General features: G+C 27.9%; 1 protein-coding gene across 1 annotated transcript in view; it reads right to left on the bottom strand.

Annotated features, from left to right (window-relative positions):
* LOC117169075 (transient receptor potential-gamma protein) overlaps window positions 1–18806 on the bottom strand; it is a 145816-nt gene that overhangs the window by 23958 nt on the left and 103052 nt on the right. Inside the window, exons 6-8 of the mRNA XM_033355190.1 lie at window positions 11342–11512; window positions 8014–8248; window positions 1925–2051 (exon numbers count right to left, since the gene is read on the bottom strand). Of these exons, the coding sequence (XP_033211081.1) occupies window positions 1925–2051; window positions 8014–8248; window positions 11342–11512 (533 nt within the window). The remainder of the gene's footprint in view (window positions 1–1924; window positions 2052–8013; window positions 8249–11341; window positions 11513–18806) is intronic.

Genomic DNA, 18806 nt, shown 5'->3' with positions numbered 1-18806 from the left:
CAACTGGAAGAAATAAGGGGAACTGAGTGGAGGGAAAATGAAGGAAACTAAATGGAGGGTTTGTGGGCAAGTAAGTGTAGGTAGGGGTGGGGAAGCGAGGATAGAGAAGGATAATTCGGGGAAGCGAGTATTTGCTTACAAAGTGAGGAACGGGGATAATGCGAAAAGAAGAAGTTGGGCTAGGGAGGGGAAGCGAAGGTTCAAGTATCGGTTTGGGAAGTAGGGGTAGAGCAAGGAATTTATTGAAGGAGAGATTAAAAATTTTGGTTCATTTTTTGGCAGTTTTTTTGGCAATTATTTTTGATTAAATTTGAAACAGGAATTTGAATAAGAATATGTATTAGAAGTAGTTCAAATATTTCTTTTTTCAAAATCCGAAACGCCTGGGGCTAAAAAGTATATGAGTACCCTTTACAGATGCACCCTCACCCTTATTATTTACTTGAAGTTTGATGAAAATAGAAAAATAATTTTGAATTTCACCCGTAGTCGTAATATAAAAAAAATGTAAAAAGTTAAATAGGGACATTTCATGCAAACGTTTTATCATTTTCGTTCAGGAGAGCTTTTAAAATAAATTTTGTAATGCTAAGAATTCCTTAAATAATTAGTGTAAAAAATGTTCCATTAGTATATTTTTGATTACCTCTTTACTTAGAATGACAAAGCATGTTTAAAAATGTGGCAGTAATCAAACTTGAAGAAGAAATACATTTTTCTAACGAATATTTCAAATTTTTGTAATTTTGACTTAAACTGCTTGTGCAGCATCAATAATCAATAATTTCATCAAAAACGAGGTTGAAATTTGTATGCAGGAACAGGGTTTTTATATATATATATGACCCTAGGGGCCTAGGGTATAGCTTAGTTTATAGACGGGCGAGGAGCCCCGATGAAGCACTTCTGACGCTCAAGCTATTAAGAGGTGTAATCAAAATATACTTGTTTGAATTTCATGAAGCCTTAGGTGCGTGCTGAGGGTGCAAATGCACAACCATTTTTGCTCTAGGCATTTTGAATTGGTTGCATCTAGACATCCCTAGAAATTAAGGGAGCTAAAAAATGGGATGGACTAGTGGTGTCGAAATTACGGGAGGAATAGCCAAACTTATGAAAAATACTTGTCAGACCATCACAAATTTCAAGACAATGTGACACGTCGTTTTGAATTTGTAAAAAAATGTCCACCACCCCTAATATGTATAGGGGAGTCTGGTACATAGTGGATAATGCGAATACTTTCGACACAGGAATGATACTAATGCGCTTTTTTTACAAGAAGTATAATAAACTTATTTCTTGTATAAATGAATTAAAAATATATCAGTAATAAATGTAAACAGTACTACATATATAATAATATGAAATATATCCATTATTCAGTATGTAATGATATTCGTATGTGCCCGCCTCTCTTGGAAAAAATTGTAATATGACAAAGGTACGTAATTGGAGAAAAAAGTCATTTTTGTACACTGTGAAATCATGAATAACCTATACCTCTCCACAATGTAAAAATTTAATTTCCGTGATTTACAAGATGTATATAATTTCGAATTTTAATTTAAATGGATTGCACCATTGCATGAATTATTACTTGTTAAGGCAACCCGTTGTGAGTTTAAATTACTGCGCAATTTTTAATTTAAACGATTAAAAATTCAGGACCAAGAGTGGGTTATAATTCTAAAAACTTTATCCCGCTTGTTTCTCTTGATGAAACTTCTAATAAAAAAGTTGGGCTTTTTATCAACCTATTAAGAAATCCGTTGTGCTCGATAAAGCGCTCTAGTATTTACGATCTGAAGCTGGATAAAAGACTTGATTTATTTCAAGAATAGAACTTCCTCGAATAATTTTGTTCTAAATATATTTTCTTGCAGGATTGCAATTTTAGTTTTTTGGAAAATAATATTCTTACCATTCAACTATTGTTGGAGCTGCGCCCCTCTTGGTTGGCGTTGGATCATGTTCTTCCGAAGGAAAGACATTTCCCATCCAAATACCAATCACACTTTCTATCCTTTGACTCGCCAAAATTAACATAACTGAAATTACAAAAACCCTTTTTTTATAATTTCGATAGGTGATATATTATCATTATTATTTTATTCAAAACTTTCACTCGGGTGAACCCGGTTATACATCATAGCCACGGAATAAGTCAAGTGTCTAATGAGATTAGGATGTTATGGTTCAATCCAATACGATGCTTGAAACCTCCAGCGCTGATATTGAAGGTATACAATTAGGAGCGGCCGCAAGCGTTAAAGGGAACAACATTTGCCTCTAGATGCTTTCTTAGAGCTACCATTATTGTTATTATTAATATTATTATTCTCATACCATTATTTTTTTCCACATAAATTTATTGTACCTATTTGAAATATTCATTTTACCCTCTAGAAATTAGAACCTAATTAAAGAAATTATTTGAATTAATAAAACAACTTATGAATAAATCATCAACTACATTAATTTTAGGCCTCGGGCTCACATTCGAGTTGAAAAATAGTGTAAATAGTGTCACAAATTAAAAAAAAAATGTTGTCAAAATGATGTTATAAAGTGTTTGAAGTATTAAAAAGGAACATTCTTGCAGATGAAAATTACAATTGTCTGTTGATTACTGGTCAGACCAGTATCTAACCAGTAATCAACGGACATTTTTAATTTCCATCTGCAAGAATATTATTACACCCTGGTCAACAACTTAACATCTTATATATTAAAAAGAAACTTTAATGTCTATATTAAATATTATTTTATATTTTTAAAATGATTAAACTTCCTATTCACATGTCGCAAGATTTACAGTACTTTTTATTCAAAAATTTTTTTTACTGAAAAAATCTACTGAATTAATAGAACCCAAAAAGAAAATCGTAGTATTTTTTGTTGAAAGTTCATTCCTTCATATTAAAAGAATCTACTACTAAAATGTTATTTCGGACTTAATATTTCTTATTACAATTTTTTATTAATTAGTTTAAGATGAAATTATTTATTTCAAAATTACATAATTTTATTTAAAAAATCAAAGTTCTTGGTTAAAAATTCAACGTTTTCGTTACAAATTCGGCTATTGGCCCGAATTTAAATTTTAAAAATTGTTAATAAAAATAAGTAAATAAAAAACTTAACTATTTTGAGGAATTTTCATCTTTTTGATTTAAAAATTTATTTTTTACGTATAAATTTTATATATTTTGGGTGAAATTGCGTCTGTCTGGTTAAAAACGAGAATCGAGGCTCGAAAATTGAACAATTTGGTAAAAATTTCAACTATTTGTTTAAAAATTGATGTATTCTGTTGAAAATTTGTATCGTTTGGTGAAAAATTTTGTTTTTGTTAAAAATACAACTGTTTGCTTGAACATCATACTGATTTCATTGGGAATTCAAGTATTTTGTTGAAAATTATTCTTCGTTGTTAAATTCAACTGTTTTATTTATAAAATTACAAACATTTCCTGATTAAATATCAACTGAATAATTTAATTACTTTCTTAGAAGTATATTTTTGGTTGAAGATTCATTTTTGAAACTTTTTATTTTTATCAATATGCCAACAAAACTTGTATTTTCAATCAATTCAGATTTTTATCTACATTTTTCATTCGGTTACAAATTAATGTTTTTGATTGCAAATTTAGATATTTTGTTAAAAATTCTAATGACTGGTTATAAACAAACTTTTTTGCAGAAAATTCGATTTTTTAATTAAAAAATAAATCGTTTTTAATTTGATAATTCTACTATTTGGTTAAAATTTACTAGAAACCAAAAAGATTTGAACTAAAAATTGATCCAATAAACTTTGGACTAACATGATATCCATTGTTGAAAGAATTTATTTAAAAATTGATGTAACTTCTAAAAAATCGGTCTTTTTTGTAGAAAATTCAGCTAGGTGGTTAAAAATTTATATTTTTTTTTATAGAGAGCCAATTTTTTGGACTAAAAATTAACTGTATAGTTGAAAATAATCTATCTTAAATGAAAATTCATGTATTTTGATAAAAATTGTCATTTTTTGGTTCCTTCAAACAGTTTCACCTTCAACATTCAAAATACTTTTTGATTCAAAATCCAAGTGATTAGTTGAAAGCTAAAAAAATTCTTAAGCATTCATTATTTTTAAAAGGATTTATAATTTTAGTTAAAAATGCATCTTTTTATTAAAATTGAACTACTTTGTTCAAGAAATTTGTTTCTTTTAGAAGAATATTTATCTTTCCACTTAAAAGTTAATTTTTTTATCTATTGATATATTTTATTAAAAATTAATTTTTTTATCTAAAAAAAATCAACTATTTGGTTGAAAATTGTCTATTTTTCTGAAAATTCATCTTGTTTTCAAAAAGTTTAATCATTTTAATTAAAAATGCAACTTATAAGTTGATAAATAATCTGTTTTAGATCGGGAATCCACTTTTTGTCGAAAATTCGTCTTTTTCGATATAATTCAACTGTTCTAGATTGAAATTACATTTTTTTGTAGAAAGCCAATTTTTAGAGCAAGATTATTCTGTTTAGTTAACAATTATTCTGTTTCAGTTAAAAACTCAACTTTGATATTACTTCAATATTGAAATATTTTTTTGTTCAAAATCCAACCAATTGGTTAAAAGCTGATCTAATTTCTTCAAAATTTATTTTTTTGGTTTTGGATTCATAATTTCAGTTGGAAATTCATATGCTTAATTAAAAAACGAACAGCTCTGTTACGAATTTGTTTCTTTTGGTTCAAAATTAGTTTCCTTAACAAAATATTTCACTTTTGTTTGAAATTTCATCTGTTTTGTTAAAAATGAATTTTTCTGTTGAAAAAATTTTAAATTCGGATTTTTTAAACGAAAATTTAAATGTTTTTATTTTTAGATAAAAATTTATCTTTTTTAGTATTGAAATTTCAACTAACTGTTTGAAAATGTACATATTTAATTTCTTGAGAATTCATCTTTTTTATAGAAAATTAATGTTCCTGGTTGAAACTTTAAGTATTTGTTTGAAAATGTATTTATTTTGTTTTATAATTTTTCTTTCGGTAGAAAATTAATCCTCTTGGTCGAAAATTTAATTTGGTTATTGAAAATTCATCTGCTTCATTAAAAGCTCGTTTTAGTCGTCTGAAAATTAAAAATTTTCCATGATTTTTTAAAATGATTGATTGCAAATTTTGTTTGGGTCGAAATTTAATTTCTTTTTGAAATTTCGTCTTCTTCATTGTGGAATTTACTTCGTCCGGTAAAAATTTCTTTTTAGTTGTTGTTTAAAAATGATTCGTATTAAATTATTTTTGTATAATCGCTAAATAAGTTCACGAAAAAATTAATTCGGCAAAAATTATGTAAGATAGCGAAATTAAGATTTTTGCTGCTTTCGATGTTATTTTTGGTCTGTTCTAAGCGGAATTTTAGCAAACGGCACGTCTTGAAATTAAACATTAGCTGCATGTTCTAAACAGTTTACAAATACCTTTCAGTATCGTAACCAATAATAGGTTAGCCATACGGAAATCCATGACTCAAATGAAAGGAATTGCAAATGCAACAAAGTTGATTTATTTCTCTGGGTTTTGTCGTAAATATAGACAAATTCCTTTCTTAAAATGATAAAAATTGTTTGGGAAAAAGTTTCCCCAAAGTATTTTTTTTTAGTACTAAACCCTTTAAATTAATTAAAAAGTTAGAAGAAATTCTTTATTTAAACAGTTTCAGCAAATGAAAATTGCTGATTTCGTGCTTTTATTTAAAAAAATTAAGTGTGCATAAGCACCCTTTCTCTCGTGAAAAATTAAAGAAGGTATTCATGAATAGCAATTGAAAAACTTTTTTTGGTTCACAATTTCGTTACTTAGGTGAAAGTAAAACTAATTTGTTAAAAATTAATGTTTTGGCCGATTATTTAACTTTAAGTTAAAAAATCTTTGTTCTTTTTTCAAAATGTAACTATTTTGTTAACATTTAAAATAATTATTTATCTCCTTTTTTTGAAAATTCCACTATTTAATTGCAAATTGATTTATTTTATTAAACGTTCTTTGTTGTAGTAGAAAATTAATCTTCTTGGTAAAAAATTCTACTTATTGGTTGAAATTTCTGTGTTATATTGAGAATTTGTCTTTTTTAATAGAAAACTAATCTTTTTGCTTTAAAATTAATTTCATTGGCTTGAAAATTAGTACTTTTTATTGAAAATTGATTTTTTAACTTAAAATGTAACTTAATCATGTTCGTTTGAACATTTCCGTATTTTCTTGAATCTTTGTCTTTTGTTGTAGAATATAAATTTTTTTGATGACTAATTCACCTATGTGATTGGAAATGCAATTATTATGTTCAAAATTTCAATAATAATTAAAATATCTGGTTAAAAATTAATGTATTGTGTTAAACATTAATATTCTTTTGAATAAAAAATTAATCTTTTTGGTTGAAAATTCCTTTCTTTATTTGAAAATTAGTTTGTTTTTTTAAAATAAAATTTATCTTTGAAACAAAAATTTAATTAAATTTTGAGTCAAAGAATGGGTGTTCATAGGCATTCAATCTTTCAAGTAGAAAATTTTTAATCAAAAATTTATTTGTTCAATAACTTATTTCTCCGTTCGAAAATTAAACTATTGTTTTTATTGAAACATTATCTTTTTAAGTTTTAAATTCATCTATTTTGGTAAAATTTTTCTTTTTTTGATAGAAAATTAAACTTTTTATTGAAAAATCCATTTAAAATTAAAAATTTTGGTTACAATTTTGTTTCTTTGGTTGAAAATTAGTATCTTTTATTGAAAATTAATTTTTTTAACTAAAAGTGTATTTATTCCTTTTTTGTCGATTTCTTTTTTATGAACATTCAATCTGTTTGATTTAAAATTCATCTGTATTGTTGAAGATGTTTCTGTTTTAGTAGAAAATTAATATTCCTGATGGAAAATGTAACCATTGTATTAATCACTGTTTTTCAATTTTCTACAATTGATTAATTATTTTAGTACAAAATTGATCTCTTCTTCAGAAGATTCTTCTGTTTGGCTTGAAAATTCAACAATTGTGTCGAAAATTAAAAAATTTGTTTAATTATTCGTCTTTTATGACCTAATTTAAAAAACTATATTTTCGTTTTGTTTTACAATGAACTTTCAAACTAAAAATTTGGGTAATTCCATTTTTGGTTCAACACATTGTTTAGTTAAAAAAAAACTATTTAGATTGAAATTCATCTTTATTAATTGAAACTTCATCTATGTGGTAGACGATTCAACTTTGAAAATTCAACTATTTTTTATTTCATTTTCATCCTTTGAGTTTGAAAATTTCAACAATCTGTTTAAAAATGCATTATTATATCGTTAAAAATCAACTCTTTTATTCAAGTCATCTTGTATGTAAAAAATTTAAATGTTGCGTTAAAATGCCCTGTTGGATTAAAAATTCATCTTTTATGATAGAAAAGTCATTTTTCTTGGTTTAAAATAAATAAAATTCCTTTTTTGCTTCAAACTTGAAAGTTAAACTATTCCATTGTTATTGAAACTTTTTGGTTAAAATTCATTTTGGTTGAGAGCTTAACCTTTTATTAAAAAATAAATTATATTCCGTCTTGGAATCTTAGAAATTGAAAGTCTTCCATATTGAATTTAATATACGTTTCACACATGCATCATATTCAAAAACTAGGGTCCTAAACGTGGGCGACCCCTTAATACATCGGAACTTGGAGTTAAGACCGGTTTTAGGAAAGGCTTGTAATGGCCTTGAAATTAAATCCAGGCTGTTCTAAGGTAAACAGTAAGAGCAGCTGAACGACTTCTATTTGATTTAGAGGCATGACGCCACCTGATGTAACTAATACACGAAAAGTGCATTAATTCTCGGAATTCACTGAATCCGCACTACTTAAATCCAAGTTCCAGTGCATAATTTCTTTGCGCAGAAGAAGTAATGTAAAAGATTTTATAAGAGATAAATGATCTGAAAAAAATATTCGAAAAAAGTGACAACTTACATAAAAATGTGAAGTAGGAAGCTGAGTGACATATGAACTTGATGAAGGGTCTCCTCATAGTCAAGCCGATTGAACTGTGAGGGGCGATTATGTAGGCCACACTATATAATGGGAAAAAGATCCCAATTCGAACAATTTGTAGAGTTTGAAGAAACATATTCTTTCTGCGAAATCCTGGTAGACCCTCGTACCAAATCGATGCTAGAAGTTGCTGAACATTCGGATGTGCCACGAACTGGAATATACATACAGAAACGCCCTGAAATTATCCTATTACGTATTCCTGGGAAAAAGGAAATCGGTGGGATTTGGAAAATCGAAAAAGTAAATTCCTTGCTTAACTTTCCTGAATCCTGGAATAAAAAGATAAGCTTTTTTGCAGACTGAAAAAAAAACAGAATCAAATCCTTTGAAGACAGAAAAGTCGGATTCAGTCAGGGATAAAGAGGATAAAAAGAACAAACATGGTATTCAATCTCAATAAAAACTCAAACCTGAGAGAAAATTTAATTTGAAAAATATTTTTATTAAAATAAATTACTGAATAATTTGGCGATCTAGAGTTCTGCAGATAAAAATCTAAGCGGCTTTTGGTGAAGAAGAAAAATTACATTCGTGTATCCAATCAGGGTTGCTACAGGTCAGGAAATTCCAGAAAAGTCAAGGAGTGTCAGGAAATTTGGAACTAGTCAGGGAAAATGAGAGAATGTCAGGAAAAACCTAGAGCAAGGGGATTTTCGAAAAAAGAACTAAAGTTTATTTCATTTATTTATTTTTTAATTCAACTATTTTGCACAAATGTTATTTTTTTGTAGAAGAAACGTATTTTTGGGCTGAAGGTTCAACTAATTAGTTGAAAGTGGAATCACTGTGGACAATTAATTTTTTTAGTTGATGATATATCATTTTAGTGGAAAAACCTTTTTTTATGAAAATAGAACTATTCCATATTTGGTCGTAAGTAGGCACATCTTCTTCAATTGTAGATTTAATCATTTGGTTAAAAATGAATCTTTTTGGTTGAAAATTGTTTTCTTTGGTTAAAAATTTAACTAATAGGTTGAAAAGTCTTTCAAAAATGCCAACATCTGGTTTCGCTTCAAGCATTTGGTTAAAACGGAATCGCAAAAAAATTCTATCTTTTGGATAAAAAATTCATTTATTTTTGCAAAAATTAGTTTTTTATTTATTAAAATTTTATCTGTTTTGTTCACAATTAAAATATTTTATTGAAAATTTATTTTGTTTGTTTGAAAATCGATATTGTTACTGCAAATCTTACTATTCTATTTGATGCAGAAATTGTATAAAAAATTTAACTATTTTGTTAATATAATTATTTTTTCTAACATTTTAGCTATTCCATTTTTTGTTAATAATGTAAGGTTTTCGAGTTGATAATTAATTTTTTTTAAAATATATCTTTCTAGCAAAAAGTCTTGCTTCCGGGTCAAAAATTTTAGTATTTTGATAAAACTACATTTTTTTTAAGGATTCATTATTTCAGTTAAAAATTTACTTATTAGTTAGAAAATTAAACAATTCTCTTTAGTGAAAACTTCAACTACTTTTTGTTAAAAGTTAATTTCGTTTGGTTTTATTATCTGGCAAAAAATTGAATTATTTTGTTAAACAATCGCCTTTTTTGGTAGAAGATTCAACTGTATCCTAAATAATTCATCTTTTTAAAATGAATTTTAATCTTTATTTTTGTTTGTAAATTTGACCATTTGATTGAAAATGCATCTTTGTACATTGAAAATCAAATTATTTTGTTATAAAATTCAATCACTTTGTTTAAAAATGAAACTTTTTTGTTAAATTCATTTTTTTGGACGAAAATTAAACCATTTTGTAAAAAACCGTCCTTTTGCATTGGAAATTGATCATGTATAAAAACCATATTAATTGGTTAAAAATTCGAACATTGTGCTGAAAGTTAGTCTTTTTGATAGAAAAATAATCTAATTAATTGAAACTTAATATTTTTTATTAAAAATTCATTCTCTTGGTTACAAATTTAATTAGTTTGTTGAAAATTAGTGTTTATGTTTCTTGGCAATTTATTTTTCCGCCACTTAACTTATTAACTAAACAAATGCAACTATTTGGTAATTTTTTTTTTACGAAACATCACTTATTTTTTACAAATTCGTCCTTGTACATGGGAAATTCTTCTTTTATCGAAATTATATTCATTGATTTGAAATATAACTATTTTGTTACAATTGCGTTCTTTTTTGTTAAAAATATATATTCTTAACTGAAAATGCAACTATTCCATTTTTTCCTGAAATTATTGATTTTTTGCTTGCAAATGAATTTATTTTGTTAAAAATTCCTACTTTTTGTGTTAGAAATTCAATTATTTCGTTAGAAAAAATCATATGCTTGGGTTAAATGTTCAACTATTTTAGTTTTTTGGTAAAAGTTTATATTTTTGTGTAGAACATTAAACGGCTTTGCAATAAATTCATCTTATTGGCTTGAAAAATCAATATTTTGAATGGAATTTTTTTTATTTATCAACTGAAAAATCTTTCTCGGTTGAACATTCTTAACATTCTTGTAGAAAATTGATCCTTTTGGTTTGAAAATTAGTTTGTTTTTTGAGAAATCTACTAATTTGTTGGAAATTTTTTTTTTTTAATTCGATTGTTCTTCATTGAAATTTAAAATATGTTTTGGTTGAAAAAACTTAACTGTTTGGTTGAAAAATCATTTGTTTTAAATGTCAATTTTTAAATTTATAAAGAAACATTTGCTTATTACCATTATTAATTTTCTATGTGTAAGGTTATTTTTACAGCTAAATGAAAAATTGAGAACGATAAAAAACTTAAAAATTGCTCAGAGGAAAGCCGGGGAAAGTCGGGGAATTTCGAAATTGGAAGTCTGTATCAACCACGTGCAATGATCAAAAACCTGTGCTTCTACTCAATACTACTTCTAAAAAAAGAATTCTAAAAACTGAGTATATAAGTTTCTTGGAATGTATCGAAGGTTTTGGTAATAGGTTCCAAAAAAGGGTTAATTCTACTTACCATGGTAAGTATAATCGACCCTTTTTCTACGCTTATATGCGCAAAAAGATCTCCACCAGAGGTAAACAATGGAGCAAATAATAAGAAAATATATAAAATTAACTGGTATAAACTTGAATAAAAAAATGTACTAAAATGAGTTTTCATTAGACGCCTAGTCGTTAATTCTTGGTGACTGAATTCTCGTCGATTTAGGAAATGAGTTTCCTATCGATCGAATGAGGGAGAGCAATATCGAGATTTTAATAGAGATAATGAATGTGGCCAACTTTCCAACTCATTACCTTTTTCTGTCGCAGTTTAATAGCCAACTTGAGTCGATTCAGGTGCATCCGTTCTCCATGCTCGAAAGCTGGACCATGTGGGTCGTGATTTAGGAGAATTTCAAGTTCTTTCGAACTTCTCGTATGGTCCAGCAAGGCAGTCGCAAAGTCCTGGCATTGTCTTCTAAGTTCCTGGATAAGAGTTTATCGATTACATACGAACTTAAGTTTTAGGGTAAACTACAACGGAGAAGATTCTAGAAACTTGATCCAGATATTAGTTAATCTTGGGCTTGATTTAATCTTTTGAGCTTAAATCTTTTCCTAAGGGTTTCTATCCTTACCCGAATCGCACACTTCCATAGAAAACTTAGAATTTTCCTAAGGAACCTCTATTAACCCGAAACGGTTATCGTAGGTCGTTTCATACGCAAAAATTTTTTTATTTGTCTCGTTAAAAAACTTTAGGAATAGAGGACCCTCTGTACTCGGCGACAGCCGAGCACAGAGAGTACGCAAGAGACACCTCGGCGACAGCCTGCCTTCACAAAAAAAGACTACGTACCCATAAAGGCCGAAACGACCAACGATAACTTTAACTTTGTGCAAACTCTTTTTGAGCATCAAGCTCAAGTTAATCAGTATTTCAAAAGATTTTTCTTTTTTTTTTAGTAATATATTGATTTGTTATCTCTAATAGAATAGCGCAGCGTATACATCCACTAAAGTCTCGAGAATTCGTTGTCCACGCACGGAACGAGTCAACTGACACCACGTTCTTAAGCATTTATTTTGTTCCCATTAAGTTTGTGATTTTTTTCATAAAAATATGCTTCTTGAACTTTACAATATTGTCTGAAAAATAAACATATCTCAATTTGTTCAAAAGTAATGGATTTGTTGGTAAATGTCTACACTTTCGGTAGGTGACTGTGTTTATCACTAAAAATAAAATATTTAGAAATTTTTTTCTCATTCTTGATGCCGTGCACTTAAAGTAGAAGTGTTTAAGAGTGCACACGAATTTCGACAGATTTTCTAAATTGAAAATCAAGCATTTTAAAATTACTTGGGCCTGAAACGACCCATGGTAACCTGAGAAGTTGCCAAAAAAGCGATTTGGAAATTGCTGAAATCAATGTAGCAAAAATATATCCATTATTTTCACCGTAAATGAAATTTTAATATATTTCAAAAGATTTAAAAGATTTTCGATGATTTAAAATTATTTCAACATGTTACAAATGACTTTAACGTATTTTAAAGGACTCGAAATTATTTTCTAGAATGAATAAGTTATTAGGGATTTCATGAAATCTTAGGGATTCTCAAAAGATTTCAAAGGATTACAAAAGTTTTAGGGTATTTCCAAGAATTTCAAATGATTTGAAATAGAATAAATGTAAGGAAATTCAAGGAGTTGAATTGGATTTCTATGAATTTTACTGGATTTCGACAGATTTCAAGGAATTTCGAGCGATTCTGATAGTGATTTCAAGGGGATTCTAATAGGGTATAGAAGATCTAAAGATATTCAAAGAGATTTTATAAAAATTCAAAGTATTTCAGGAGAAGATTTTTAAAGATTTCAAAGGATTTTAAAGGATTTTACATGATATCGAAATATTTCCACGCATTTTGAAGAATTTCAGTGGATTTTGCAAAGGATTAAAAAAAGTTGACAAAGATTTTAGGGGCCCTTCACAAAATACGTGATACGTTTTTCAGGCATTTCTGACCACCCCCCCTGCATGATACTTTTTTCCTTGCTCTTAACATGGAGATTTAAACTGATTTGAGAGATCTTAAAAGGTTTTCTCCGATTTCAAAGAATCACAGGCGATTTTTATAGGATTTTGAACATTTCTTGGATTGTCACAGTTTTCAGCGAGTTTTAAGATATTTAAAGAGTTTTAAAAAAAAGTCACGGGAATTAAAATAATTTTTTAGGGAACTCTAATCTATATTCACAGATATAGATAATTTATAGAATTTTTAAGATAATTTCAGGAATTTCAGGGATTTAAACTGATTTTTAGTAATGTCAAAGAATTCCACAGATTTCAAAGAACTATAAGTGACCTTTATAGAATTTTAAAGATTTCGAACGATTTCATAGATTTTCGCATTTTTAAAAATTTTTCTTTAGTGATTTAACGAGATCCTTTATAAAGTCGCGGGATTTCAGTGGATTTAATTAAAACTATTTTTAAATAATTCTAAAGTATATAATCGGAGATTTTAGAAGGATTTCATAATATATCAAAAAATTTAACGAGATTCTAAACAATTTCCGAATAATACTAATGGTTTTGAGGGATTTCTATAATTTTTAAAGATGTTAACATTTTTAGAAGAATTTCAAGAAAATCGGAAATGTTCCTGCGATTTTTAAAGATTTCATCGGACTTGGAAGATCTTAAAAGTATCTCGTATGACATTCAAATTATTCACGGAATTTAAAGTATTTCAATCGAGTTTTAAAGATTTTAAGATATATCCACGGTTTTTTAAAGATCATAAGGAATTTTTATAGAATTTTTATGATTTCAAAAATTTCATGGATTTTTACCGTTTTTAGGAAGAAGTAGAGGCATGTGATACTTCGTCGTGTGGTCAATCGGGTACAGTTTCCCCGGGTTTTTCCACAAAAATGAAAATTTTTAAAAACTAAATTCTGAGATGCTACAAAATATCATAACGGACGTCCTCGGACTCATTTTTGAGGGATAACAACAACAACAAATTTATTGTGCTAAATAAAAATTCGATGTATTATTTTGAGGTTACCTCGTTTTTCATCTCTGCCTTTCCGATAATTTGAAAATTATTGATGAAATAAACTTTTTTAATTGCCTGCAAACAAGGTTAGTTCCGGGAGATTAGTTACTATGTTTATTTGTAAGTCTGAAGTTTTCTGCCGAAAATATTGTGTAGTTTGGAAGTAATGTTCGGGAGAATTGTAACACACATAACCTCGAAATATATACACGTTGTTAGCAAAATCAAAAAATTTTCGAAAAATAAATACAAAAAAAGAGTGTGGGGACGTCCGTTAGCATGTGCGCTATCATTTCCCAAATTTTTAAGAAAAAATATTTATGATTCTAGAAAATAAAGCCGGCGGAACCTAAAACTGGTAAAATCGACATTTTTCTAAGTATCACATGCCCTTAAAGGGTTTAAAGAGATTTCAAATGAATCAAGGTATTTTAAAAATATTTTAAGGGATTTTATGTGATATCGAAGTATATTCAAAAATTTTTGAGGATATCAGGTGATTTTAATGGACTTCAAAGATTGAAAGGGATTTATTGAAATTTGAAAAGATTTCAAAATTTTTGTATTATATTCCAAAGAATTCTAATGGATTATAAGAAATATAAAGCGGTTCCAATGAATTCATCAGAATTTTGAAAATTATAAGAGATTTTTAAATATTTCAAATATATCCATGGATTTTAGAAGATTTCATGGAAATTCGAAAGATTTCCGAATATTATAAAATTTTTAAAATAATTTCAAAGGATTTCAATAGTTACTGAAAAATGTCAATACATTTTAAGGAACCCGGAGAGATTTGCAAAGATTTACACGGATTTTAAATATTTAAACCCACGCACCACAAGGTGGGGTGTTTAGACACCCCAAGGCCCTATTTTTGCGCATGAGCTAGGCCTAGAGCGTCTCAGGGGGGTAGGGATCTCAATAGCCTCCTGTTCAGTTGTCCTCTGCACGTGGGAATGGATGAGCGTCACTAACAGGTGTTTTGAGAAACGATAATATGAATTTTTACTGTGCTATTTGGAATATGTGATACGTATCATTTTCATGTGTTTAAGTATCTTTGTATGCTGCTTTTTATGCTGATGTTTATATAACTGCATTTTTTTTCATCAATATATTATTTAAGTTACTGCAAGAAGTTACTTAATCATTTATTATCTTTTATGAGATATATCATGTATTAGGGACTGTGTAAATAGCCTTTGTGTGTCCTTTAACTGAAAAGAATCTAGGAAATGGAATTTTCTCGTCATAATTGAGCAGAAAATGATTGGAAAAGTCCTTTGAATAATTGTATAATTTTGTGAAATACCTTAGAAACAATATTATACGATAAATCATTCGCAATGTGTTTTAAAACGAGTGGAGTGTGGAGAAACCCCACCTTGTGGTAAATGAGACTCTGTCTCACCTTGTGGTGTGAAGGTTGATGAATTTTGCAGAATTTTAAAGGTTGCAAGAGATGTCGTAAGATTTCGTAGTATTTATGGAATTTCAAGGTTTCAAAATGACTTTTAGAAATTTTAAAGACTTTTCACGAATTTTTATGAATTATAAGGGACTTTTATGGGATTTTAAAGATTTCAAGCGATTTCAAGGTCATTTCAAAGTTCAAAGAATTTTCACAGGATTAAAAAGATTTTAAGGTATTTATACAATTTTAAGGTATTTATATTTTTTTCGAAAAAATGCATGGCCTTACTTAATGTGCGCTCCCTTAGGAAATATCTGAGTCAAGATTCAGAAATCTGAAAAAAAAGGATTTTATGAGGCACCAAAGAGATAGAAGGAGCACAGAAAAAACAAAAGATAAGCTTTACATCGATTTCCGACGAAAGATTCTCTGCAACAAAAATTAACTTTACAGGATAAACTTTGCATAAATATCGGTTAAAATATCATTTGTTTTTCCATGACAAACACATGTTTTTTGAAAGACGCGAAGTTGGCTAAACAAAACTTTATCCCTCTAAAAAATTTCCTGCAACAAATTTCATTCTTAGTTTTTTCTGTGAAAGTTGAAATGCTATAAAAGGCCATAATAAAATAGAATGCATAGACAAATAAATTGAATGGGTAAAAATAAGACAAAAGACATTCATTTATTCAAAAGATGGATTTAGTAGCTATAAAAATCGTAAAACCGCCATTTTGAAATGCGTACAATCCGATTATTTTTATTGAAGTGAGAAACGTATTTGTTAGTTTTTAGAAAAATATATTTTTATTAGGCATTAATATTTCCAATTCATTAATCGCAGTATTTTTTGTTAAATAAATTTTTTATTACTGCAATTATCGAAACGAAAAATAATTCTGGAAAAAGGTTTGTTTGTTGTTTATCCGAAAAAGTGTATATTTCTAGGAATATGGCGTGGCTTCATGACACGTTTAAATTCCAAGTATGGCGATAAATTAATGCCTCAGGTAATAAAGTAGAGTAAACATGGGCGATTCAACCATATTTTTCACTTGGTGTAAATTTATTGTCCATAAATTGCAAACTGTACAGGAAAGGTTCAGGTTAGTCACTTGATATAGTTAACAGTGTATAATGAAAGCCCTGCGTGTGAAATAATAATAAAAATATTTTGAGATCGGTGTCCCATTTAAGTTTTTTATTTTCGTATCTGGGTAAGTATCAGAGCTGGACAGTATTTCACAAAAATTTTGTTTGAGGTATCTGAAATCCAAACTACATTCTAACAAAATACGTTTGAAATACCTCACGGGGAAAATACAATTAGCTAATGTAGTTCAGATACAACTACAAAATACATACCAGTATTTTGAAATATTATTTGAAATACATGCTAGAATTGTATTATGTAGTTGAGGTATTTTGTGTATTTTCTTGAAAATACTTTCTAATATCATCATATTGAGTATTCTAATATTACGTCACGCTTGATCGGTAACATCAACATCTGTAAGTCCACTTGGTGGACTGCAAAGCATTGTTTAGATAGGAGTTATCCTAAATTTAATTAATTTCGGCAAAATTAAGTAAAAAATCGTGATATAGCTTTGCTTTTAAGAAAGAAAGGCCATTTATTTCATTATTGTTGGCAATTTGGAAAATGTGCGATTAGGCAATCCACCACGAAAAATTATAATTTGCATTAATTAAGCTTATAACCTCAATTGCCGGCCATTTTAAGTACTTTCATATCAAATAAAGTTATATCAAAGAGAATTCAAAAGATTTTAAAAGACTTTAAGTGATTTTAGGATTTCTCAAGAGATTTTGAACGACTTCAACAATTTTGAAAGCATTTTAAAAGAATGCAGAAAAATTAAACGATTTCCAAGGAATTTTAAGGATTTTTTAAAGAATCCAAAAATTTTTAAGGATTTGCAAGAGATTTGATCAAATTATAAGGCACTTTAGGTGATTTCAAAGAATGTCAAGCGAGTTACTGAAAATTTATTTAAAAAGATTTTAATGAATTTGAAGAGATTTCAATTGATGTAATTTTTTTAATATTTAAACGAATTTAAGAAAATTCAAACGATTTTAATTAACTGCACTCAATTTCGAAAATTCTAAATGATTTTAAAGAAGACGAAGGAATTTGAAAAAAAAATCGGAGGATCTAAAGGATTTTCAAACAAAAACTTAAAGAATTTCTGAAATTCAAATGATTTTAAGGAATTACTATAGGGACTTGACGGATTTGAAGACTTTCTTTCAAAGGATTAATATTAAAGCTATTTAAAAAGTTATTTAAAAAGATTTAAATAAATTTTAAGAGACTTCAATTTTTTTAAATGCAATGATTTAAGGATTTACAAGAGATTTTAAGAAGTCTAAAAAAATTTACGGGACTTGGAGGAATCTTAAAGATTCTTTTTAAAAGATTTAAAAATAATCGAAAAATATTTTTAAAAGATTTAATGATTTACATCAGATTTGATAAAATTTGACGACAGTTTTACTGATTTTAAAGAAAGTCAAGCGAGATATTGAAGAGTTATTAAAACAGATGTAATGAATTTTAGGAGATTTGAAGGTTTTTAAAGAAACTGATTGATCTAAAGATTTTCAAGAGATTCTAAGGGGTGTAAGAGAATTTAAAGGATTTTTGATTTAAAAGATTTGTTTTAATTTTCGTCAATTTTACTATATTTTCAATTATTTCAAAGAAGTTGTAGGGAGTTCAAAAAAATTCGGAGGACTTTAAGGATTTTCAAGAAATCTTACAAGATTTCTAAGAATTCATGTGATGTCAAGGAATTATTAGGGACTTGGCGTAATCTCCAAGTTTCTTTTTAAAGGATTTAAAAATATTTCCATAGGTTTTAGTGACTTTAGAGAATATTAAGCAATTAATTAAAAAGTTATTTGCAAAAATTCAAAGATTTTAAGGATTTTTAAGAATTTGAAGGGATTTAGTAAAAAGGCGGAGATGTTTAAGGATTTTCAACCAGTCTTATAGGATTTCTAAGAAGGATCACAGTCTTTGATAATTTTTGTTTTCTCAAAGTGCAAGAATAATCTCTTGACATCTTTGAAAAACACAATTTAACGAAGTACCAAAATTCAAAAATTTTGACCGCCAACTATCCCAACAATGCAACCTAACCTCAATCACGGCACATTACAGTCTGTCAAGTTAAAGCGTGGGTGGCTTTACTCGCAGTCGGTAAGGTGTATCGACATGATTTTGGTGTCAAAATATTAAGAAGAGCTCCCTCT

Source organism: Belonocnema kinseyi, chromosome 3 (genome assembly GCF_010883055.1).
Source record: "Belonocnema kinseyi isolate 2016_QV_RU_SX_M_011 chromosome 3, B_treatae_v1, whole genome shotgun sequence".
Taxonomy (NCBI): domain Eukaryota; kingdom Metazoa; phylum Arthropoda; class Insecta; order Hymenoptera; family Cynipidae; genus Belonocnema; species Belonocnema kinseyi.
The sequence above is the reverse complement of the archived record's forward strand: the minus strand, read 5'-3'. Positions and strand labels throughout refer to the sequence as shown.